General features: G+C 37.2%; 1 protein-coding gene across 2 annotated transcripts; it reads left to right on the top strand.

The window, feature by feature from the left end:
- The first annotated feature begins 1,421 nt into the window (after positions 1 to 1,421).
- Positions 1,422 to 25,458, top strand: LOC581035 (protein henna). 2 transcript variants are annotated; one of them, XM_030988519.1, is made up of 14 exons: positions 1,422 to 1,645; positions 2,874 to 2,981; positions 6,054 to 6,234; positions 9,761 to 9,763; positions 12,678 to 12,766; positions 13,619 to 13,686; positions 14,552 to 14,748; positions 15,861 to 15,996; positions 18,014 to 18,083; positions 18,494 to 18,550; positions 19,826 to 19,921; positions 22,160 to 22,293; positions 22,888 to 23,003; positions 24,372 to 25,458. In XM_030988519.1, exons 1-14 carry the CDS (start codon positions 1,565 to 1,567, stop codon positions 24,413 to 24,415), a joined length of 1,380 nt encoding a protein of 459 aa, XP_030844379.1. In that variant the 5' UTR covers positions 1,422 to 1,564; the 3' UTR covers positions 24,416 to 25,458. The 2 variants fall into 2 exon arrangements, with proteins under 2 accessions (XP_030844379.1, XP_030844380.1); XM_030988520.1 differs by lacking the exon at positions 9,761 to 9,763.
- Positions 25,459 to 25,992: the final 534 nt, after the last annotated feature.

Raw genomic sequence — 25,992 nt, forward strand, 5'->3', positions numbered from 1 at the left:
AACATGTTATTTCAAAATCAGGCTGGTAGATTTTTGTGGAATTTAATCGTTTTTGCTATACTTGAAATTATTTCTGGATTAAAACAGTTAAATGAATATAGGTTTATTTTGTGAAACCTGTTTATGTAACAAGGTAACCAAAAGTGTTAAATACAGAAGTGTCTTTCGTGTATTGAGTGTGACTGAAATCTTAAAAAAGGCCACTACATGGTAAATAGATAAGGTCCATGGCATTATACGTCTACGATAACGAGAGAGAGAGAGAGAGAGAGAGAGAGAGAGAGAGAGAGAGAGAGAGAGAGAGGGAGCTAGCGGAAATCAAGGGAAAGAGAAGAACAAGTCAGAGGGGAGAGGGACTGAGGGAGGATGAGAGAGAGTGAAGAGAGATCATGCATGCAGAAAGGGAGAGAGAAAGAGGGAGAGAGAACATAAAAAGGAGAGAGCTCAGAGCCAGGGGGGGGGGGGGGGGGGGGGGGAGGGGAAAAGACTCCTCCGATGCATCTCTGACGGAATGTGTTTTAAATTACGGCCTCGTGAATAAATGCATCATCTTTAATGAAGCAAACCTCTTTCAATTTCTGTGTCGTTTATTTATTTATTATTTATTTTGTATTTATTTCTGATATTTATGCACGGGTGGCACATCACCAATTTGGTGGTTTCCATGAGGTCCAGTTTGGTAATAATAAAAACAAATAACAGCATCAAACAGCGTCGTTGTATAAGAGTAAGTTAGCATCGACACTAATATAACCAATATTGCCATTTTCGGGTGACAGGTTTGGCCGAAATGTTAAATTTCACAGCAACTCGAATCAGGGTCTTCTTTTGCAGACTAGGGAGACGGGACAGCGCCCACTTTTATCCCCCACGCACACCCTTCCATTATATACACACACATGCACAATTTCTATGCAATTTAGTAACAAGTCCGGTCATACACACAGATCAGCTGTGATGATCCCGGACGCGCGTTTCCGTTTTACACCCTGCCCTAGGCTTTTCTCCAATAAAATTTTACAAACCGACTGGTATTCGGAGTCTAGTCGTCCACATCTTGCCTCGGCGCTCTGCACACCACCAGAACTCTGAAAACGTCACGTAGCGCTAGCTAACTAGTTGATCTTCCTAGTCGTATCATTTATTTTTATCCATTAATACGCAATACTCTAAGAGCGTGAGGATGCGTGATCAGCTCGCAAAATTTAGCCCAGCGATAACAAAACAATAATATATCGGGAAAACCGTCTTGAACAAGAAGACCCTCGCATCCCCAATTGAAATTGTACATAAGCTTTGGCTTCGCTATTCTTGACGTCGATATAAACAAACTTAGACTTCGGATACAGCATGTTTCGTGTAATTTCTTGCCGAAAAGCCTAGGGCAGGGTGTAAAACGGAAACGCGCATCCCGGACCTCAGCTTATACAGATCAGACGACAGCGCTAGCATAGCGCAATAGCAGCTACAGCACAGACACACATGTTTATCGATCCGTTTGGAAACTCCGAAGCCACTGCATTTCTTGCTTAAAAATCAGCATCAACCTATATTTTTCATCAACATGGACGGTACAAAAGCTGCGAACAAGAGGTCTCTGCCCAATGATGCTGGAGATGGGCTCGAAGGAAAGTTGAAGAAAGCGGTAAGCTCTGCAAATACTCATATTTACATGTTTAAATATCTGAATATAGCACCCTATCCGAAACACCATGCAACCTTCATAACAGTCGCATGTTGTCGAAGAGGTGTGTGTGTATTGCGTGCGAATGACTAGTGCGCAGAAGAGTATCATGATGTTTTGTGGGAAAGTGAATTTGCATTTAATACCAGTAACTTGATGACATCTGAAATAGATATATATATATACCTGTATAATTTCAATAATCCTTCTTTTTTTTTTCATTGAATATTCATTATAGTCTAAAGTTAAACCAACTTTTGATTATTGAATGATGGCGTAAACCAGACAGACAGGCTACATGTATAGTCACAGGTGATATTAAACTATGCGTATGATATTGATATCACCTAGCCTTAAAGGTAATACATAGTTTTGGGAAATTTTTAAAATTGGGTGGATAGTGAATTTTTAAAATTTTGATATATTTGGATGCCCCTGTGGATGTATTGTAAGCACTAGAAAATTAAGCCCCTAAAACACTTCTGCTTTCAAGGAAAATTGAATATAAAAATTTATCGGTGCTCCCGCGAATTTGGATAAATTTCAAATAGCGTCTACGGACGCACAATGGTAGCTACGACCATGAAAATCTCAGAATATGTACATGTAGTTGTGATATATAATTTCCAACGGGAGTAGCTAATTGGTCGATTTTAGTCAATAAACATTCTTCAATAGCTTAATTAATATCTTGACCTTGAGAGGGAGCTATACAACATAAAGAGTTTATTTTTCATACATGTAATTTCATAACTTTAGAATCGATTTCAACCGCGATAACGATCACTGAATATTGTAGGGTCGCATACGCTTCCAATTTGTTCATTTAAACCAAATTCATGACCCCTTACCAAAACTTTGTATTACCTTTAATTGGCACCCATATTTCTGTGTGAAGAGTGATGTAAAATTGTATCAAAATCTGAAATGAGTTTGTAATCAACCATTCCCTCACACCTGACGAACCTTCTTCTAGCTTCTTCTTCTTCGCTATAATTATTATTATACAGGCCATTTTACTTTAAACATTAACAAACTGTGCTGCCAACGGCCTCTTTTGGAATATAATACATGAGATGATAGTACTAACTTGTTTTTCTAATATGCATGTACTTTTTAATTTTACCAAGATTATATTTCAGCGAGGAATATTGATGAAACGGTTTTGATGTTTTTTTGTTGTTGACAGTACCATGGTAACAACTACATGAAGGAGGATAGTGATGGTTGCACGTCCATCTGCTTTGGGCTCAAGGAAGAGGTCGGAATCTTGGCCAGGACGCTTAAACTCTTTGAGGTAAGTGTCATCGGTCAAGACAGTCATCCAGGATTTCCTGATGCTAACACACTGTTCAAACTAGTAAAATATAAGTACTTGTACACTGTATATGAAACCCATATTAGAAATGCAAGTGTTTTCTTTTCTGCATCTTTTTTGAATGAAATACATGCAGGCGGTGTTGTGAGACGGTACATTTAATTCTCATAATTCATTCACTTGACCCTCAGTCCAAGGGTTGAGGGTTTGAACTTGATACTGATGTGGCTACCTTGTAAGACCTATTAAAATTATTATTGTTTAAATGCTGTGCATGTATAGGCAAAGTGGATTGAGTATTGCTTCAAATTTTGAATGAAAAACTTGATTGTTAGTATGCTTTAGTAATGTGAACATCGTATTGTATGAAGACTGTAGAACTGGGTGGACCTTATGAGTATATGCACTAGTGATTGGCCAGCTGCCATCAATTGAAGTTGGCATTAATGTCAACCTGCCTCTTCAAAACTAGCTTTTGCATCTATATACCGGTACCCACAAGTTTTGTGTCTGGATAGGTCGGTTGTCTGGACAGTTTATTTTAAACTGAAATACAAAGATGTTGATATGCAAATTATTTAATAGTATTTGAAGGACTTTTGATGGACGAAATTCAGATTTAATAGGAAAAGTAAGCATGAAATAGCACGAAACGTCATTAATATTTCTCCTTTATGATATCGTTTTTTGGTTGGGTTGCGTCTGGATTCGCCGGACGCCCCCCCCCCCCATTTTATTCTTGTTCACATACTAGCCCCTTTGTAACATATACATGTATATGGAATAGTACTTTGTACGTTTTTGTTGTGCAACTATTTCATATCAATTTGTTGAAGTGTGAACAGCGAACAGGCTATTAATGAGACTGGAAACTTGAGTCGGGACTCCAAAGTCAAAACTAAGTATTTGGCAGTGGTGAGGATTAAGTTTCAGGGTCATTTTAAGGATAATTTATTCATTAACAGTCATTAGTCTGTCCAGGGCATAAACATACATTGATCCAATACGTGTAGTTTTTTCCTTCACGTCTGCACTTGTTTTCATCATGCATCAAATTAAAAAAAATGTTTTTGTTTCAACATGAAAAAGAGAAAAATTATTATTTTTTTTTATAGCCAACAAGTTAATATACATGTACAGTACACGCACTGTTCATTTATTGATCATGAATTTATTAATATACATGTATATGTTCGGAGCCTTTGTCAGTGAGGGAAATTTGATATTATGATGAGAATTCCTTATGATGGTAGGCTACTAAGGCTAGGGCACAGGGCATTACACAAGACCTGTCTGTCAGTAAAAATGGAGTTGACTCTTGGTGACTGAGGATACTTGTTATTCAGTAAACACCTGAATGGTGTCAAATTCCCCATAAAAACCCACTGCTATGAGCCTAATTTGAGCGTTGTTCACCCATATATGTTCCTTATAGTGCTGCATTGTAGTGCATTAAACAAATGAAACAGTGATTAAGTGGACCTCATAGCATTTGCATGTGCAGGGGAATATCAAATATCAAATATCAAATTAAAATGACATTTTGAACCTCTCCTCATGATGAAAAAAAAAATCTGGCAAATGATCTAGCAATTGATTCCTATTTCCTTGGCACGTTAGCTCTTCTGTTTACACGCAAGCATTTTCTGTATGTGTACACATGTACATGTATACCGGTAGGCTGTTTTAGCTTTCAGAAAGAAGAAAAAATGTTTAAGGAAGGAGACTAGTCCCTCAGACAGGTAATTGGATGTGACAAGTTGAAAACCCTTGCTCCCAGGGTCTACTCTTGCTTGGGTCCCTGCCAACCTCACTTCCATAAGGGCTGCATTCACACTGCTAGCAAAAACCAGTCAGTTTTCTCACATTCTGGTGTTTCGTTGGAAGCTGCTAAGCAATACACAACAACAAAACTTACCATGGTAACTTGCGAACAATGGCAACTACCATGGGAATCTTGATTTTGATTGGCTGTTGAGCCCTGTTACCATGATACACTGTACTTGCCATTGATGGCAAAGTTACCATCAATGGTAAGTTTTATGCAACAGGGCGCTGGACTGTGTTTTTTTACCATATACCGGTACCAATGATTTCTTATGGGTTTTTCCAGTAGGCCCTAGTGTAAATGGCAGTCATAAAAACCAATAGTTTTCAAATAAGGGGCTGTGTAAATGGGCCTATAAACATCTGATACATTTTTTGTTGCATGTATTGGCTAGTTTTGCTTTTGATTTAAGTCCAGAGACATGATTTAGTAACACAATCTCTGGTTAGTTAACACATTGATTATATACATTTGCATGTGTGTGTAGTACTAAAAATTGATTTTATTTTAAAGAATTCCTTATCAGTGTATTTTGTCTATTAACCAGTATATTGCAGAACTTGAAAAAAAAATAATACAAACAATATCCAAACAAATTTAAGGGGCTTCTTTTCAAGCTTGCTTGATGAAAATAACACTCTTTAATCCATTTTGCATTGAACTCTATGCAAATTTTTTGGGGCTCTTTTTGGCATTTCAGGGGAAAATTCGCCCCGAGCCCCCATGTATTAAAAAAAAATAATAATTTGAAACCATCTCCACAGAAGCAACGCGACCCCTACTTCCTGTAAGCTGAAGATGCAGGATTCCTTTGATTCTTTGATCACGCCATCTGCAGCTTGCAGCATGTAGGGGACGGGATGGGATCATGGAAAAGATCATGAAATGAAATAAAACCAGCCAGATTCTGGTCTACATAATAATACCAGGCCTGTAATGTTGTATCGACCCCCCCTCCCTTCCTCTCAAATAGTTACCCCTCCTCTGGCCATTTGCGTACAAAGTCTTATTTCCCTACCTACATGTATATGATCACTTACATGTACACTTACAGGAGAGAGGAGTAAACCTGACCCACATCGAGTCCAGACCGTCCAAGAGGATCCCTGGGAGCCACGAGTTCCTGGTGACCAGTGAAGAGCCCCCCTCCCCCAAAACTACCCCCTCCTCTGACCATTTGCATACAAAGTTTTTTATTTCCCAACGTGTATGATCACTTACAGGAGAGAGGAGTAAACCTGACCCACATCGAGTCCAGACCATCCAAGAGGATCCCTGGGAGCTATGAGTTCCTGGTAACCAGTGAAGCGCCTCCTACTGAGCTTGAGGACACCCTGGACAGCCTCAAGGATCGGGTCACGTACCATCAGATCCTCTCTAGGTCACACGATACCAAGGATGCAGGTAGGAATTAAAGGGATCGTTTAACAATGTTAAATCTGAGATGCATGGCCCTACATGTTACCAGTGTCTTTGATATGGTGTAATATTGAAGCCCTAAAAAAGTTGAGCTTCAAAATGATCATGAAGTGCCGCAATAAAGTACAAATCTTTGAGTGGTCGGTTTTACCATACTCATTTCTCCCAATAGACTGTAGTGTTATGAAAACCGTTAATCAGACAGACGATAGGCTTGTAAAAGTCAGGGGGTTCCTGAATGACCTAAAGGTTTATAATAATCATTGCAGCATAAGCTAAATCCAGGATTTTTTTTCAAAATCTGAGACAAAGTTACCAGATCCCTTTAAAGAGAAGGTTGAGGTCTGGGAAAAGTGAACAATAATTTGTGAGATTGTTCATTCGTTTTATTATAGTGTGAAAGAGTATCAAAGAAGAAAAATGTCCCATGAAAAGGATGGCTCTTCAGATGCCTTTATATGACAACTAACATCTAAAGGCTCACAGATATTTTGCAGTGAAATGCTTGCTCTCAAAACATCTGTGAATGCATGACCCGGACCAGTTTTACATTAGGTCGTCAGGTGACTCTTCTCGCTTCTGTGCAATCCATCACATGCAGAGCAGCAACAAGTAGGACACGCACACTACTCACCCCAAAATACAGAATGAGCAAACAACAATGTTTTTAAATGGATTTTTCCAAAACCGTAAATGGCAGAAAAAAATCTGGAAAAAAAAACACTACCGGTATACTCACCAAAATACAGAATGAGCAATCACTAATGTTTTTTAATGGATTTTTTCAGTACTGTATATGGCAGGAAGAAAACCTGATGTTTTTTCAAAATGGTTTTTGGACTGTTTAAATGAGCCTTGTATTGTATGCAATGTGGAATAAACCACAATGTACTTGTACATGTATTGTAGGTACTGTAGTTTTAAGCTGGGAATTGAAAGAAGATATCAGATTCCAACAGCAGGCTACTCAGGGAGACTAGCTGTTCTACAACCAGACATATTTTAACATACCTGTACTGAATGCCCTAGTGTATAATTGTTACATATATAAAACAGAAAAAATAACTATTCCATATGTTATCCGTTACTCAGCTGTTGATTGGCCGGACACTTACATGTAGGTTTAGCCTGAATCACATACATTTATGGTATTGATTTAATAGTTCTATTTACAGAAAAGGAAGCAGAATTTCCTGTCTGTTGAAAATCTAACTTGATCAATATCCTAAATCAATATCTTCCTTCATCATATGTACAGTGTACATCACAACAAAAATATAAAAAATAAATGAAATAAAACAACCTTATTAAATCAGACTCACATGTCTCACATAATCAAGGATAAAAGATACATGTACACAAGCTCAAATTTAGTTAGCAAAAGTCTAGCAGTGTTTTAATTATAACGTGTACATGTCATACATGATATATGTAATTTGGGCATGCTTTGTCAACATTAATATTGATTTATTTCTGTTCCAACATGCATACAATACATGTTGCGTTATATGTTTGAATTATTAACATCATTGTGCTTGAAAGTACAGTTTGTAGATGAATTTATGAATACAGTACAATCACGAAGTATTAAACTCTGTACAGCTAGTGTACTCAGATTTTTTTTCTCACATGAATCAAAAGGAAGTGCTTTTTACTGCTCCCTGCATGGACCTCTTAATATTATACCTGGTAGTAATTTTGTATTAAAATGAGAGATGAGAAGTCAACAAAGTACTTGAAATCACAAGCCAGCTGCTTTAATTGTTTGACATCACCTGATTGATCATTAACTTCATTTTGTTATTTTGCATTCTTTATCATAACCCATCAAGCCAAATCAAGAGGTAGGCATACATGTACATGTATATACCTCGATAGTTATTTTTGGCTCGCTATGTGACCCTTTGTGACCCATGCTGACCTCAGATGACCCCAAACTTCCTGCTCTAGTCTTGGATACCCTATCATTTACCTTTTCCCTTTTTTGCACAGCTGTTCACCCAATGTCCATATTTTTGTGCATACCAATGGCTTAATTTGCCCTTCCCTATTCTGCTGTATACAGGGTACAGTAAGGCCTGCTTTTGCTCAGATGACCGGGCATTTGCTCCATGAATATTAGCGCACCAGGCTTTATTTTGTCGAAGATATAAAATTATAGGTTTAGGGTTGATAATGGTATTGGATTTTAGGTTTAGTTAGGGTTCGGGACCTTGTAGTGCTTGGTCCTGGTACATGTATGAACTATGAAGTATTGAAATTTTGAAGTTTGAAATAGGCCATTTTCAAAATGTAAGCAAATATAAAATTCACAAATCTTTTTTAAATCTGCCTTGCTACAAATTATTTCATTCACCTGTTCTAGCATTCCGGCTATTGAAATACAATTATTTGTTACAGGTGAATTAAATCTTTTGTAACATGCCACTTAAAAGATTTATGCATTAACTTAGATTAAATTAGGAAAATGGCATTCTATTGACTGCAGAGCCATTTTCACTTCATGTTTTGTAGAACCTTTGCTAGCTTCTTGTCCCCAAGTTCCTCTTGACCATTTTCCTAGCCCTACTTTTCTTTGTGATCTTCATCTTAAACCCCAACCCATTTGATAGGCGCTAAACCCCATTCTATCCTCACGTTTTCTCTCATCTACCTCACTCCAGATCCTCAGATTCTTTTCTCCCCATCCCATTTCTCTCTTCAAATCTCTTAGATCCCCTCTCCTACATCACCCTTTCATTCTCTCCTCTATTCTCTCCATCTCTCTCTCCTTTCTCCTCCCCTCTCTCTCCTCTCTCCACCCTCTATCTCTTCTTCCCACTTCTCTCCTCCCCCTCTCAATCAAGCACACACATACATACATGTACTCAGTACTACTCACATTTATTGTTGTCTCTCCCTCTCCTCCATTTTTCTTTTCTCTCTTCTCTCACCTCATCTCATTTGCTCTATATCTGTCATTCTATCTCTATCTATTTCTCTCTTTGTTTCATCTGATGCTCTTGTCTGTCTCTTTTCTCTTTACCCTCTCCCCCCCCCCCCATTTTCCCCTCCTCTCTCACCCCTCTAAAAGTACATGTAAGCCAGCTCTGACACTCTCTCTCCTTCTCCGCTCTCTCTATATCTGGTTCTCTCTTTCTCTCGCTCCCGTCTTTCTCCTATCTGCCTTATTCTGTCCGTGTTCCCATCTCCCCTATCCTCATCTCTCGATACCCTCTCTCGATCCCCTCTCTCTTGTCTTTCTAGTTTCTACCCTATAATTTATTTCTCCCCAATCCCCATCTCCATTTCTTGTAGTTGTTTTAATTGTTTCCATTTTAACTTTAACATTTATTCATATTTTGTTTTCCTGCCCCCCCTCCAACCTTCATTCATCCCAACACCCCAATTGCCCATTGCATCGCAACATTGCTTCTCACTGCTTGATGTGAATACAACACCTTGCCCCTTTCAATGTGCATTGTTGGATACTGTACATGTATACATGAATGCATGAATGCATCACTTCTAGAAAGTAAGTTTTTCAACATGACATATATACATGTACATGTAAGTACAGTCAAAGCTGTTTATTATAAGGCCACTGAAGGGAAATTAGCTGAAATACTGGTAGCCCTTCCCCTCCTTCCAAAACAAACAAACAAACAAAACAAATAAAAAATATGAATAGATAATGAGATAAAGAAATTTTAAATAAATGAATACAATAAATAAGTTCTTGACCTTTGGAGAGTGTATTCATGTTTCATTGACCATGAGAGAAAAGTTCCTCAAGGCATAATGTTAACTGAGTGTCAGAAGGGGGTAAACTCGTACACTTTTGCATCCTTTTAACGTCCTTCTGGTTCTCATGAGCCAGTGATATTTCTTTCCTAACAGAGACAATTTAGGTGACCACTGACCGCTATAGAAAGGTGACCTTTATAGGGAGGTGACCACTAAGACAGGTTTGACTGTACTCCAGTTTTGTTTGAAAAAACAAAAAACAAAAAAACATTTGATGTTTATTTGAAATATACTGCAGTATATGAAATGGTACATTTCCTCTATAATGGAAGTACTGTCTATCAATATAACTTGCAGATACATTTGTGTGTATACCTCAATAATGTGTTGTGGGAACCACTACATTTTCATTGTAATGTCTTTGTAATGTCTTTAAATTAGCTTAACTCATCATTTTCTTTGAAACATATTTAAATCCCCCTGCTCTCTTGTTTATATTTGCTTGAAAGTAGATTTTGCATGCATTATTTAAAAGCAGCTTATGTTTTACATGGCGTACATGTACATGTAACGTGTAGGTCTGAAATGTAGATAAATTTGATCATCTGTTAGCAATGTGCTTTGCAAACTGCTGATCTTTTCTCTTTGTATTGGTATTATCAAGTAGATGCCATTATTAACCATTAACTATCAAAGTGATGGGATGATTTATACCTAGAACATGAGGGTCTTTTGCCTAACAAGTGAATGTAACTCTGAAATCAAATTCTATTTGACTTTCAAATAATCAGAATATTGCTTGACTTCTGAATTTGTGTTGAATCTAAAGTCATATGCAAGAGGTCCCAGATAGTAAGAGAATATTTTGGTAAAAAGTACATGTATTTTGAACTTTAAAACATAATTCTTTCTATCACATACACATACACCACTGTAGTTACATACATGTAGCTATAGAAGAACTTATCATGGTATAAGGCATTCAACACATACATGAACATGTAAATATTAACTACATGTATATATTACTAAATATTGACATAGCCATGTATAGAATTTTACTCCTAGAATCATATAATTCCTAAAGGTTACAAATATTTATCATTAACAACCTAAACACTTCTTAAACGCTCACACTGAATACCGTACTAGTTTCTTTAGTTTCACAGGGTTCTAAAGGAAGGTGTTGTTATATGGTAGTATTATATAAATTAACACTAAAACAGGCAATGACACCAAACATTGGTTTCTTCAGTGTCATATCATGGCAATAATTACCATTGTATAAGGTAACTATAAGGTGTTCCATACATTAACACTTGAAGTTTACACCATTGATTTCCTTATCCCCATGGTCCTTACTTATAAGACATTATATTCACATGGGATTAAGTAATTCGGAAATTAACACTTAACTTTATACCGGTCGTATTACCAGTCATATTACTACTTTTCTAACTTGTAGTTCTATCGCTGGTGTACTTTATCTTCTCATGCTATATGTACAGTACATGGTGAAAAGGTTTTCTGAAACTTTTCTTATATACATGTACCTGTAGTCACACCTCTGAAGTCTGAACCAACTACAAATTGACCCATTCTTGGTGCTTACATGTACATGTACTGATGTAATTATTTTTCCCGGTCTATATTTGGTCTGGTGACGATTCAGAAGATGTAACTGGGAGATCAACAGTTACCAGCCTTTACACCAAAATATTGGTTTAATGAAGTATATATTGTTCCTCCCTTGCAACATAATCTTCCAGTGGGATAGGGTTTAAATGTAATACCTATTCCCCTTACAACACCAAATATTTGTTTTGTAATTGGTTCCTGTAGTGCAAGTTATTACATATTATCTATATGGGATCAACCATTCTCATCTTAAACATTTTAAAATTCTTTAGACCAAACATTGGTTTTTCTAAAAAATCTGTGGTTCCATTGATGATAAACATTATTTACTATTTTAAACCTCGACCTTGAGATCCAGCATTGTTTTTTTTGGGTAATACTATGATTTTTGTGTGAACAAGTTTATCTTTCTACGGAGTAAGTATTCTTGATATTCATACTTACACCATTACACAAAACGTTGGCTTCATCAATTCTATGTTTTCTTTGGTGTATAATATTATCTTTCCAATGGAAAAAGATATATACAAGTTAACACCTAAACCTCTACACCAAACACAGATCTCCATTCATGAAAAGCATTGTCTTTCATTGGACAAAGTATCCTAAACTTTAGACTTACACCTGTAAACCTTACACTAAACTTGCTTTACTCAATTCCATGTTGTGTATGGTGCACATGTAATATATCATCTTCCCAATGGGAGAAGGTAGTTAAAACATTAACTCTTAAAAGCTTGGTTCACTCTATACCATGCATATGAAAGTATTTCCTTTCAAATGGTAAAGTATAAGGTATTCTAATGGTACAGTATAAGGTATTCTAATGGTACAGTATAAGGTATTCCATTGGTACAGTATAAGGTATTTCGTTGGTACAGTATAAGGTATTTTGTTGGTACAGTATAAGGTATTTTGTTGGTACAGTATAAGGTATTCCAATGGTACAGTATAAGGTATTCTAATGGCACAGTATAAGGTATTCCAATAGTACAGTATCATATATTCCAAACATTAACACCTAAATCTCGACACCTCACATTTGTTTCCTTATATACTGGTAGTTCCCTGGTTCCCTAGGAAGATCAAGGATCTGGATGAGTTTGCCAACCACATTCTGAACGCTGGTGGGGACCTGGAGTCAGACCATCCGGTAAGTATGTTAAATACGTTGACTACTGAATTGTTTGATTTCCATAGGCTTAATACAGGAGCCAGCCGGTTCCAGGAGTCAAAGTGGGTATATAGTTGTTCGTGAAATAGGCAACTTGGCGATCACTACATAACACTGAGCCAATGGGTATTGCGCTCTCGTGTGTACGTCCGTGAGCTGCTCTCTATATTCCCACGCTTGAGCAACTTTAACTGAATATGGCTACAGTAGTAGAATGATGAAGAGACAAAATATATAATAGAGAAAAAAGTATTTCCTGTTAAATACCCAAATGAAAATCAGTTTCGGATACTATTCTGGTTTCTACTGAATGTATCATCGTTTGTACTTGTATGTGTAATTCTCCTGGTGTAATTGTTATTTCTTTTTGTAAAGTATACCTCAAATTTTTACTGTGAGCCAAACAATAATAATACATCGGCAATGTCCGAGTTTCTAAGCGCTTTACATTATTACCACGGTCATCAGATTCTGGCTTGCCCGCACACAATGTATGCACTTTCTCCTCTCCCTGGGGAGCATTCCGGCAAGAGCTACTAGGCCCAAATTGCTAAGTATACTACATTGGCTTTCGCATCCTACCGGGTACCCATTTAACACCTGGGTGGAGAGTGGCAAATGTAGATCAATTTCTTGCCAAAGGACATTAGTGCATGAGATGACATCCACTTGTCCACAATACTCTGTTTACAAATATAGATCTATGGTCTTCTCTGAAAACTGTCTAGGTAGTTGGGGGAGAGATGGAAAAATGATGAGACAATCGGAAGTGGTCATGTAATACTAACTTTTTGTTAATGCAAATTTTATATTTTTTTTCTTCTTTCCAAGGGCTTCACTGATCCAGTATATAGAGAACGCAGAACGCACTTTGCCGACATCGCTCTCAAGTACCGTCAGTAAGTAGGACCAGCAGAATGTTAGTGTGATTGGTGAATCCATTATGATCTGTTGTTTTCATTTATTAAACCTTATGGTTTCTGTAAATAGATCCATACCTCATTTAAAGGGATCCGGTAACTTTGTCTCAGATTCTGAAACAAAATTCTGGATTAAGCTAATGATGCAATGATAATTATAAACCTTTAGGTCAGTCAGGAACCCCATGACTTTTACAAGCCGATCGCCTGTCTGATTATCAAGATATTTATGATTGGAATTACACATTTTGAAAACCGTTCGCCTGACGGTTTTCATAACACTACAGTCTATTGGGGAAAACGAGTATGGTAAAACCGGTCACTCAAAGATTTTTACTTTTTTGAGGCACTTCTTGATCATTTTGAAGCGCGATTTTTTTAGGGCTTCAATATTTCACCACATCACAGACACTGATAACACGTAGGGTCATGTATCTCAGATTTAACATTGTTAAACGATCCCTTTAAATGTGTACTGGTATATAAAGATGACTGATTAGAGAAGATAAAGATGATCTTCACAAACAGATGGTTTTTATATATAGTATGGAGGTTCCTTTATTGCATGATTCATTAGAAATTATGTTCAAGGGAGTGTGTGTGTGTGTGTAATTGGGTCTTTACAGACGTGTATCAGTCAGATATGATTATTTACGTCTGTGGACCGACCTTTAACGTCCATCCTGCATCCTCGGCTGAATCAGTTTGTAACTTCCATCGTTTGCTGGATTACAGGTGCACGCCACAATGCCCCGTTAAAACAATCAATGTTGCCTTTATAGGCAAGTGGTCTTTCTGTGCAGCTGCTCGCTAAAGTAGGGTTGACTGTTTTTTCTTGTTCTAGTGGCGAGCCCATTCCGCGAGTGACTTACACCGAGATTGAGATCAAGACCTGGAACACCATCTTCACCAACCTGTCCGACCTCTTCAAGACCCACGCCTGCCAGGAGTTCAACTATGTCTTCCCCCTGCTCATGGAGAACTGTGGATACCAACCGGACAACATCCCTCAGCTTGAAGATGTCTCAAACTTTCTCAAGGGTAAGAGAATGTTCTTAAACCAAATGCCCACAGGAATAGACCAGTTCATGGTTAGCATATGTCCCTTGATCTTCAAAACATGAAGAGGTCCCACTTTGTACATTTTGAAATAATCACTCCTACAGCGATGGAGGTGCTACATAAATAGCGTTTGTTTCCCCTTTTCAAAGAATACTTCCACCTATGTATCATGGAGTGCACTGCTTGTGCATAAATGAATAATGATTACATAACTTTCAGTATCCAGTGTATTTCACAATTTGGTCTGCAATGACCTTTTTCTGCTCATGCTCACAACTATGAACTGGTCTATTGGATTGCCCCTGTATTAAGCAAAAGAGAAGTAGAGAATTATGTAGTGAAGCTGTTAACTTGAGTCATGTAAAATGAAAAGTATATGCTTCAGGTGACCTACAGGTGTACATATTGTTATAATTCTTACCCGAAACACTGCAGGAATTACCGATAGATACCCTACTCAAGGCATGATTAGAGAGATGTCAATTGGATTTGAGAATTTTGTAATAGGTTTTCACTTTTGTAGTAGGGTTTGTGACTGAAAGAAGTGAAAATATATTTTTTGGTGGATCATAAGAAACCTTTTGCTAGGCCCTTGGTAAAGCATGTGAGAGAATAGGAAGAATAGTTTTTGGGTTGCTCTCTGTTCCCTTCTTTCCTGCTTCTTCAGCATTGCAACCTCCTTTTACATCATGCTACTCTTCTTTTCATCCTCCTTTGTACTTTGTAGAAGTGTCGTGGTCGAGTGGTTTAAGCACTTGATTTGCAATTCAAAGGTCTTGGTTCGATCCCTGACACGGCACTAATGTCCTTTGGCAAAACATTGATCTACATTTTGCCACACTCAACCCAGGTGATGTAAATGGGCACCTGGCAGGAATCAGTCTTTTGAAATGCTAGAGCACCGCAATGGCAGCACAGCTAAAGCCGGGGTAATAATCTCCAAGTTTGGAAGCGCTTAGTGATTCTAATGAGCACTATATAAAAACTGGGTATTATTATTATTATGTACATCAATCTACTCGATCTTCTTTTCATCTTCCTTCGTCCATTTAAAGTTTTCCTCCAATATGCATTTCTGCTTCTCCCTTCAGATTGCACTGGATTCACACTGCGACCTGTAGCAGGTCTCCTGTCCTCCAGAGACTTCTTGGCTGGTCTGGCCTTCCGTGTGTTCCACAGCACCCAGTACATCAGGCACCCCAGCAAGCCTATGTACACCCCAGAACCGTAAGTAATCTATCCCACCGCTGCCACCAGACAAATGTAACCAGGGGAGGATTTCACAAGGCCTCTTTTCAATGACAAATGACAAAAATCAGTGACAAATCTGCTGATAACCAATCAGAAGCAAGGATTTCAGTAGCTAATAACAAAAATTGTCATTTGTCACTGATGACAAGTTTTGTGAAATGCCCCCCTGGACATCGTTTCATGAAATGAGTACAAGTACAAGTTCACTGATATTGAAACACATATTAAACTTGATACATGCCTTTCTATGAGTTGTCGGTGAGCTTGTACTTGTGACGGTTTTGTGAAACGCTGCCCAGTACATCAGGCACCCCAGCAAGCCTATGTACACCCCGGAGCCGTAAGTACTTGATCCCACCGCTGCCACTAGAAAAGCGTAACCTGGGGGTGTTTCATAAAGCTGTTTGTAAAGTTACGCATGACTTTACGGACGACTTGAATATGAGGTGCCAGATAGGATGCCCAAAGTTTCTCCTGATTTTTTAACAAAGTGTGATTATATTTCAAATAACCTCAATTAAATTATGGCAAAAAATATACTTAAAAAAAAAATGTTTGTTATAATAAGAATGTTAATCTATATCTGCACAGTTCAACTTTAGTTGATGTAGTTAAAAATTATTTGAGCACTCCATTTGGCTTTTCATATTTAAGTCATTCGTAAAGTCATGCGTAACTTTACGTAAGTACAATGTCACCAATTATTAAGTGTACCCAGTATATTAGACACCCTAGTAAACTTATATATACAACCTATCACTGACACCGTAAATTAGTGTAACCGGTAGGTCAGGCAACCTTTTAATCTTATGTACATCCCAATGCTGACAATATCAAAAGTATTATCAGAAGATCTGACACCCTAGTAGGCTTATGTACACCGCTGACATCATGAATAGGTGTACTTAGTAGGTCAGGCACCCAGTAAAGGTATGTACACCACAGAGCTGTTATTACCATGCACCTTTATAGCTCTCTACTTACACCAATAAATCAGGCACCTAATACCCTTTTCACATCTACCAAATATTGCTTAACCCCGGGAAATAGGTGGGGCTAAGGGGGCTCTTAGCCCCACCAATTCCTTCCTTAGCCCCACCAATTACCCGGGGTAATTTTAGCCGGCTTTCTGTTCACATTACGTTTTGCCAAAGTGGGCTAACCCCACAAATAGTACGGGACTATCTGGCCCTGCAAAATAGCAGGGTTAGCCGGGCAATTGCGGGGTTAGCCGGGCAATTGTGGTGCTAAGCTGCGTAGTGTGAATCCGAACCGGGCTAAGGAGAAGCGGGGCTAAGCAACAGCCAATCACAGACAGCGTGGTCGTGTGGTCGTGAATTTGCATTTATCGCGCGCTATGCATGCAGTTCACGTTACGCATGCATGCTCTCTGTATTGACGTTTAGTCTTTTACGCGGGTTTTTCCCCTTCATTTAGTCGAAAGGCGCATGCGCGGTAGCAAAAGCATTAATATTCATGAGCTATCGAATAGTCCGGGGCTAAGGCGAACGTAGTGTGAATCGCGTGAAATTTCTTAACCCCGGCTAAGCACATAGTCCGGGGTTAAGAAAATAGATGTGAACAGCAAAAAAAATAGTATGGGGTTAAGGATAGTATGGGGTTAAGGATAGTCCGGGGTTAAGAAAAATAGATGTGAAAAGGGTATAAGTGTATGACATCGTAAAAATAAAACCTGTACATTATGCACTCAAGGATGCTTAAGTACTATACGCTGTCCTGCACATTGTGGGATGGATGTTTTACAGGCCTGATAATTACCCAATTTAAATCAGTTTCCAGATTTTTCCCCAATTTTGTTTCTTCCCGATTTTACCCCTATTTTCCTGATTTTTCTTGATTTTTTCTTGATTTCCTTACTCAAAAGAGGGGGAATGTTGTTAGATGCCATTTTTTTCCCCGCAAATCCTTTTTTTTTGTGTACTTAAGGGGGCTGGATTTAGAATTTTACCAACTTTATCTTATGTACTTTCAGGGATGTCTGCCATGAGCTTCTTGGTCATGTTCCTCTCTTTGCTGATCCCAAGTTTGCTCAGTTTTCACAGGTGAGTGCCGTCGTAGTATTTACCACTGCCAACACATCTGTCCCTACAACACACTCTCACAAATGATGGTGTCGTAATTTGGCTTCTAGAGGCAATTGTACACAAGCACGGGCTTAGTTGTAAAAATAGAAAACATACTGCAATGAATTTATTCACTTGGTACTAAATTATTTTTCTGGGTTTTATTTTGTCCATTTCCATGCCCCTCAAAGCATGTTGTAGTGAGTTTACTTTACCATTATTTTAGGTGTGCAATTACATTGTTCAAACCTTTCATTGAAAAACCATCAGTGAATTATAACAGTTTAATTGTTTTTATTATAATTTTTATATTAATAACTAGATAAAAACCCAAACAATAAAGGACTTGAGGTTATAGAGTGAAAGCATTTATTTTTGTCATCCAACAGGAAATCGGTCTGCTGTCCCTGGGAGCTCCAGATGAGTACATTCAGAAGCTTGCCACGGTAAGTCTTTTATTTCAATCTTTCTTTTTTTATTTAGTTACCCAGTTTGATCATTTATCCACCACCGAAGGGTTACACTATTCTAAATCTCTTGACTACTCCCATCTGACCGTCAAAAAACAACTCCTGATACTACTACTACACCCAACCTGGGGAGTGTTTCACAAAGACTAAGATCAACTTTAAGTTGGACTTAACTATGGCAGGCCGTACATGCCACTGTTTGCTGACTTTGCTCTCACGATTATGATCTTTAGATAATATTTTTTCAAAAAAAATGATTTATCAAAAAATGTAAATTCTGTAGATTTGTGACCATAATTTGTACGTCCCTTGTCCAATGCCAGTAAATGGTGAGAGGCATGAAAGGCCTGCCATAGTTAAGTCCATCTTAAATTCAATTTTAGTCTTTGTGAAATACCCCCTGGACAATTAATTCCTTCTCAATTCTCATACAGCAACCTCTCTGTTAAAACCACCTTTTGGACAATCTTAATGATTAGCTTTGATTGCTTCAAATCTAGCCGAAAACGTAGCTTTTCATCTAGACCTTGGGTTCTGTTACTTGTACATGTACTTCCGTGTCTTGAACAAGATCTGTATTATTGCATGTTTAATGTTTTTTTTCTATCTGGATTGAAGCTTTTGCATATGTGTGTTTTTAGATGTTCTTACTATGATATTATCTTCATGTCCATGATTATTAATTAAAATAGCACAAAAGAGCCCTCAGATGAGCAATTCATATCATTCAGCAGTAGCAGAACATGCCCTTAATACTGGACACAACATTGGATGGGATGACGCCCATATTATTGAATTTGAAACACACTTTTGGTCACAAAAGGTGAAAGAATCCATATGGATAAAAAAAGGATTAATCATTTACTGATTAAGGTTTCTGGCTATTCATTGTCACTTATCTTCGCTCCGGTGATCTCGATGCAGCAGACAGCAAGAAACCGTGAGAATAATCACTTAGCTTGAGTAAGTCCAAAGGAGTGGACGAAAGCTTGCCTACTAATTTTTAAAGCTTATCTGTGCTAGTTTATAGGAGGGATTAGACCACCCTGCAAGGTCACTGGACAGGAGGTTATCTCATTAACTCAGCCCTCAAATTACATAAGAAAAAGATGATCATGGGGGACCAATGGTCACTGATTAGGCATTGTTTTCTATAGAGGGAGCAAGTAGTTACAAGTAGGACAGTGTGGCTTTAAGGTTGATAGAAGCTAAAACTATATGTATATGATTATTTTCTTTGTATGAATACAGTGCTATTGGTTCACCGTTGAGTTTGGACTGTGCAGACAAAACGGGCAGGTCAAAGCTTACGGAGCTGGACTCTTGTCTTCGTTTGGAGAGTTGAAGGTAATTCTTCATCATTAATTCTATCATTGAAGTCATTAAAGACCGCATAGTAGCGGGCTTTCGTCAGGAATTTGACACCATTCATGTGTTTACCCAATAAAGGTGTTGTCAATCACCAGGAATAGCCTTCAGTTTTATGACCAACGGGCCTTATGTAATGCCCTGCATTTTCCACCAATCACCCAACATGGAAAATGCATTATCTTACATTTCCCTCACCCAAAGACTCTCTGAGATACTAGGGGGTATTTCTCGATGGGAACACAGGTTTGCTGTGTGCAAGACTTATACACCCAAAAATATTATTTCCTCCAAGCGAATTATGACCTAAACTGACGACCATCTCCCTTAACCCTTACTGTACTGGGGGGGGGGGGGGGGGGGGGCCTGGGAGGCCCCCCCTCAACATTTTCGAAGATTGCGCAGCAACCGCTCGGAATTTTGAATTGTCGTTTCATGAATTTTTTACCTCAAGTCTTACGCACATTTTAATACCATTTTCGTCAAAATCGGATATACCTGTAAGGTGTTACATAACAATTAGTATGCGCATGTCATCAAAAAAGTGCTATAATTGCATATATTCATGTACAAGCAGAAATGTGAATCTATGAATTGATATCAAATTGCTTTTATATGTTTCTCAAAGTAACTTTTGAAATTTTAGAACAAAAGAATACATTAGAAATAAAACAATAGATATAATAAGAAATAAAAAACAATAAAATACATAAGAAAATAAATAGTTAAAAATCGCATCAAATTTGCATAAATTATCATTATTAATTTCTTCAAATAACTTTTTTGTGATAGAAAAGAAGTTTCATTTGAATAATGAGTAACAACATTCAAAAAGTGGAGTCTGACAATTTTTGTAAGGATTCTAGTTCCCGGTATATATTTCCGGATTTGATATTCATGAATGCATATTCATAATTTATGCAAATTAACCTATTGATTTTCAAATATCATAAAAATAATGAAACCTCATGAATTTGAGATGAAGGAAACATTTATTCAATACATTTTCAAGATTCTTCACAAGTCTACGGACAAATATGTAGAGTTTTCTGTAAAATGCATAAAATTAGCATTTTGCATAATTAATTAGGCTATAACGACAAAAATTTGCATATTAGCGAAAAACTAATTATACCATCTTGTTCCTTACGTAAATATCTACAAACATGCAAATTTTCGCGTTCATCGGACATTCGACGGCTGAGATCATAGGGGGGCCTCCCAGGCCCCCCCCCCCCAGTCAGAGAGTGCTCGAAATAGCCCAGTACAGTAAGGGTTAAAGTGAATTTCCTTAGTACACATTTATATCATATACGTTTTTGTAATCCAGCCAGCTATGTAATATATTTGTATATGTTCTCGGAATTTTGTGAAAATGTTATTGTCTGCCTGTACAGTTTAAAATCTGTTTATCAGTCTATTCTTTTTGAAGAGAGATATTTCCGTAACTCGCTGATCTTGGATGTGGTTGGCAACAAAAGGACACAAAAATAGTCAGTTAGTCCATCTGTGTGGATTAAAGGTATAGACCAGTTCTGGTCATGCTATTACATTGTGAAAGAAACGTTGTGGAATCGATCAGGAAAGGTTGATCATCTACCATATAAGTATTGGTATGTACTGCAAGATTATGGAATCAGCAAAATGATAAGAAATTTGGCCCTGTTTTGGTAAAGTTACAAGCACTGAGAAGCGATAGCTCAGTCGGTAGAGCAGTGGTCTCTGATCCGGTGACCCAAGTTCGAAACCAAGACGATGCACTAGTGCCCTTAGGTAAGGCATTAATCCTCACTACCAGGTCCCTCGGAGAGGACCTAAAGCCGTCGGCCGTCTGGTTGCTTACAAGCATTTATGCTTTCTTAGCAGTCAGGTAAAAAAGCCATCACATCACATCACTGTACACAGAAAGATGTATATGGGACTACGCGATATCTATCCATTCTGGATAGATATGATAATTTACCAAATATATCAATTAGTAGGTGGTTTCCCGGCAAAATTTGTATCATCACGCATTTTAGTCAAAACATTTTCTTTCACATAATTGGTAATAAGAGCTTCCATTTCACTTTTTGAGAGGGGGGCGTTTCCAAAACTGGTCTTTACCTTTGATCTCTTGGAAAATTGATAATCAAGACATCCATTTAACAATAAATTCATGGACAATCCAAACAAAAAAAGCAGTCATTGTACTCTCTCTTTCTTTCTGACTTACAGTATTGCTTGTCTGACGAGCCCGAGATTCGACCTTTTGACCCCGAAAAGACCGCAGTCACAGACTATCCCGTCACTAAGTTCCAGCCCATCTACTACTTGGCTGAGAGCTTTGAAGATGCAAAGGAAAAACTCAGGTAAAGTATCTGCTCTTAGAAGTATTTAATGATATGATTTAATATGAAGGAGGGATAGAGTAAAAGGAAAGTGAGAGAAAGAGAGGGATAAAGAGAGACAGAAAGAGATATAGAAAACAAGACTTGAAGGAAACGGTCAAGTGTAGTACATGTATCTGTCTTTTAAATGTTCTGCTGATTAAACAAAATATGGATGTGAGGGAGACATCACATAAAAATGAGAGAGAGAGAGAGAGAGAGAGAGAGAGAGAAGAGACAGAGGAGGCGGGGGAGGGGGGGGGGGTGTCACAGATCCTGGGCAACACAAAACCAAGACAATCTGATTCGCCATCAAAGACCAGCATTATCCATCCCAAAACCGCCACAATAACTCCCAAACAATAACAGTCAGGAGGCCAATGTCTATGTGTCAAGATGTCTGCAGTAACAAACACTTTATTTAGTAGTCTCACCTCTGAGCGCACGCAGGCGCGCCACAGGGTGTGAGGCAGAGATGCTGTAAAGAACTTGGATATTTTTAAATCTTGTAAATCAGTTCATGCCGCCATTTACCTCCTACATGACTTTTCTTTCTTCTTTTAAATGAAAATGTAGAACATGGGCCAAGAAGATTGAACGGCCATTCAGTGTTCGCTACAATCCCTACACCCAGTCTGTAGAAGTATTGGATCAGAAGGAATCGCTCAAAGATATGGTCACCAGCATCAAAGGTAATTATGAGAAATACGCTGATAGATCAATGATTGATAGAAGGATTTGTAGATGGATAGAAGAGTAGATGTTTTGAAAGTTACTTGATAATAATTGATTGATGAAAGATATGGCCACCCCCCCCCCCCCCACAAAAAAAAAAAAAAAAAAAATCAAATCAAATCAAATATTGATAGATAGTTGAATGATAGAAAGATCTGTAGATGGATAAAAGAGTAGATGTTTTGAAAGTTACTGGATAAAAGTTTAATTGATGACCAAAATCTGTGATAAAAATATACTAAATATTGATAGATAGTTGAATGATAGAAGGATTTGTAGATGGATATAAGAGTAGATGTTTCGAAAGTTACTTGATAATAATTAATTGATGAAAGATACGACCATCAAAAATCTGAGATAAAAACTGCCAAATATTGATGGATAGTTGAATGATAGAAGGATTCGTAGATGGATAGAAGAGTAAATCTTTTAAAGGTAAAGACCAGTTATGGTCATGCGATTGCATGGTGAAAGAAACATTGTGGAATCGATCAGAAAAGGTTGATCATCTAGCATCTAGCATCTGCAAGGTTCTGGAATCATCAAAATGATAAGAGATTTGGCCCATTCTTCGTAAAGTTACAAGCACTATACACAGAAAGATGTATATGGGACTACCCTTTATCTCTCACAGACCATGAGAGAAACAAATAGTCAAAACATATTCTTTCACATGATTGGTAATGAGAGCTTCCATTTCATTTTTTGAAATTGGGGCGTTTCCAATACTGGTCTTTACCTTTGAAAGTTACTTAATAATTATGAATTGATGAAGATATGGTCACCAAAATCTTAGATAAAAAATGCCAAATATTGATAGATGGTTTAAGGTTTTGATTATTTCGAGATACATGTACTAGATAGACAGCCGGATGAATTGAATGTGCACAGTCTAGCCATGTTTTGGTAGAAGCTATGAGTGTCATATAGCATCATTAGTGCTTGTATTTCTTACCACTTTATTTCATTTTATATGGAGGTATTGTGGTCTAGTCGATACTTCACAAGATTGTGGATTAAATGTTTCACGGTTTGAGTCTGAACACGGCACTAATGTCCTTTGGCAAGATGTTAATCAACATTTGCCTCACTCGACCCAGGTGAGATAAATGGGTACCTGGCAGGAATTCATTCCTTGAAATGTTAGAGTGCCATAATGGCAGCCATGCTAAAGCCGGGATAATAATTATTGCGAGCCAGGAGTGTCTAGTCTGACACACATGACTGCTATACAAGAACCCTCTATTAATATTTGTATTATTATTCTTATTATTTATTAGTGTTCTTTTATTCATTTAAATTTATTTATTTACCTCATTTACCAGGTGAACTGAGCATTCTGACTGAGGCCTTGGACAAGATCCATTAGAGAGAGAGGGGTGAGCATGATGTCCATTTAAGAGGGACCAAAGTTCCAACGAACAAACATGTATAAATTACATGGAATAAAAGCACAAACTAGAAAGATCTTTCATTTTTGTATTGATTGATAATTCCCTTACAACTGCACAAATAATTTTACATTTTAGAAAATGTTTGGTGTATCAATTTTGATACAGCATATTAATGTTGTTTGCCTGAAATAAAAGAATGAATTACTGAAGTAAAAAAATGGAAAAAAAAAATTTATCATGAACATACATGTACATTTTTCTTTTAGATGTATATTCTTATCTGTTGTTGTTTCTATAACTGTTTTTTAAATAATGTAATAAGAATATAATAAATTCATTCATGATACATAACGGGGCGTTGTGGCGTGCACCTGTAATTCAGCTTATCAAGTTACAAACTGATTCAGCTGAGGACGCAGGTTCTTTCGGATGGTGACGGTAAAAGTCGGTCCCCAGACGTAAATCGTCATATCTGGTTAATACATGTCTGTAAAAAAATAAATTACACACATTCATCCTTAAGACTGGATAGGTAGCAATACTTAATTATGTCTTTACTTGTATCTTCACTTTAATTGAAGTCTACTGTTGGTGAGATGGATAAGACAAATTTGTATACATTCATATTTTTTTATTTAGTAAATATTTTTTGTTTTGGTGGTAGCATCTCTATTCTTATTCCATATTTTCCATTGGTGTGCTGAATGAATAGGCTGAATATCATTCAAGTCTACAACAAACATTCCTGGCAAAAAGGTGATAGATAAATCACAAATATTTGAAAGGCTTATAGCTGTAAATAACGAAACATATTACTGTTTTTACCAAATACATATCATGTAGGTTATACATGTATTCTTCTATATTATGTTCATATACTTTATACCATTGAGTGCTTTATCAGATCAGCATTCAGATACATGTAAATTAGTTCAATATCGCTTTAAGAGAAACAAAACACGTACTGTGTATTTGCATATTCCCTTGAAGCGATATTCGCTACGATTACATTATATTACATTTTTTTTCTTTTTTTTTCAATTTTTTGTTGTTGTTGGTGGTTTTGTGTGTGGTTTTTATCAGGCTGATTGAATTGTAGTTTGCAGCTTTATATTCATTATATCAATTCAAATTTGTTGTGCAGCTGTATTTTTAGCAGCTAAAAAATCATTAATCATTAAAGATATGCGTATCCATTAGGTTTATTCTTCTGTCCAAGTGATAAGTGACTTGGATTAAATTTTTTTCTTCAAACTTATGATTTTGATGAAACAAACCATTATGTTCTGTTCCATCTTGGACATTCATTCCTTGGGCGGGGCAAACTAATTCAATTTCAATTCAATTTCAAATTCCATTTCCAATTCCAAATTTATATTCAAATTCATATTCAAAGACCAATTCAAATGCAAATACAAATTTAAATTTAATTTAATTATTATATCAATGTATATCATGTATTCTGTTCATAACATATTTGTGTATTCATAATTGAACAACTGCACTAAATATTGTATTTTATAGAATTCAAATATCATATTTTAATCTTCGC

Source organism: Strongylocentrotus purpuratus, unplaced genomic scaffold, assembly GCF_000002235.5.
Source record: "Strongylocentrotus purpuratus isolate Spur 01 unplaced genomic scaffold, Spur_5.0 spur5_scaffold_17, whole genome shotgun sequence".
Classification (NCBI taxonomy): domain Eukaryota; kingdom Metazoa; phylum Echinodermata; class Echinoidea; order Camarodonta; family Strongylocentrotidae; genus Strongylocentrotus; species Strongylocentrotus purpuratus.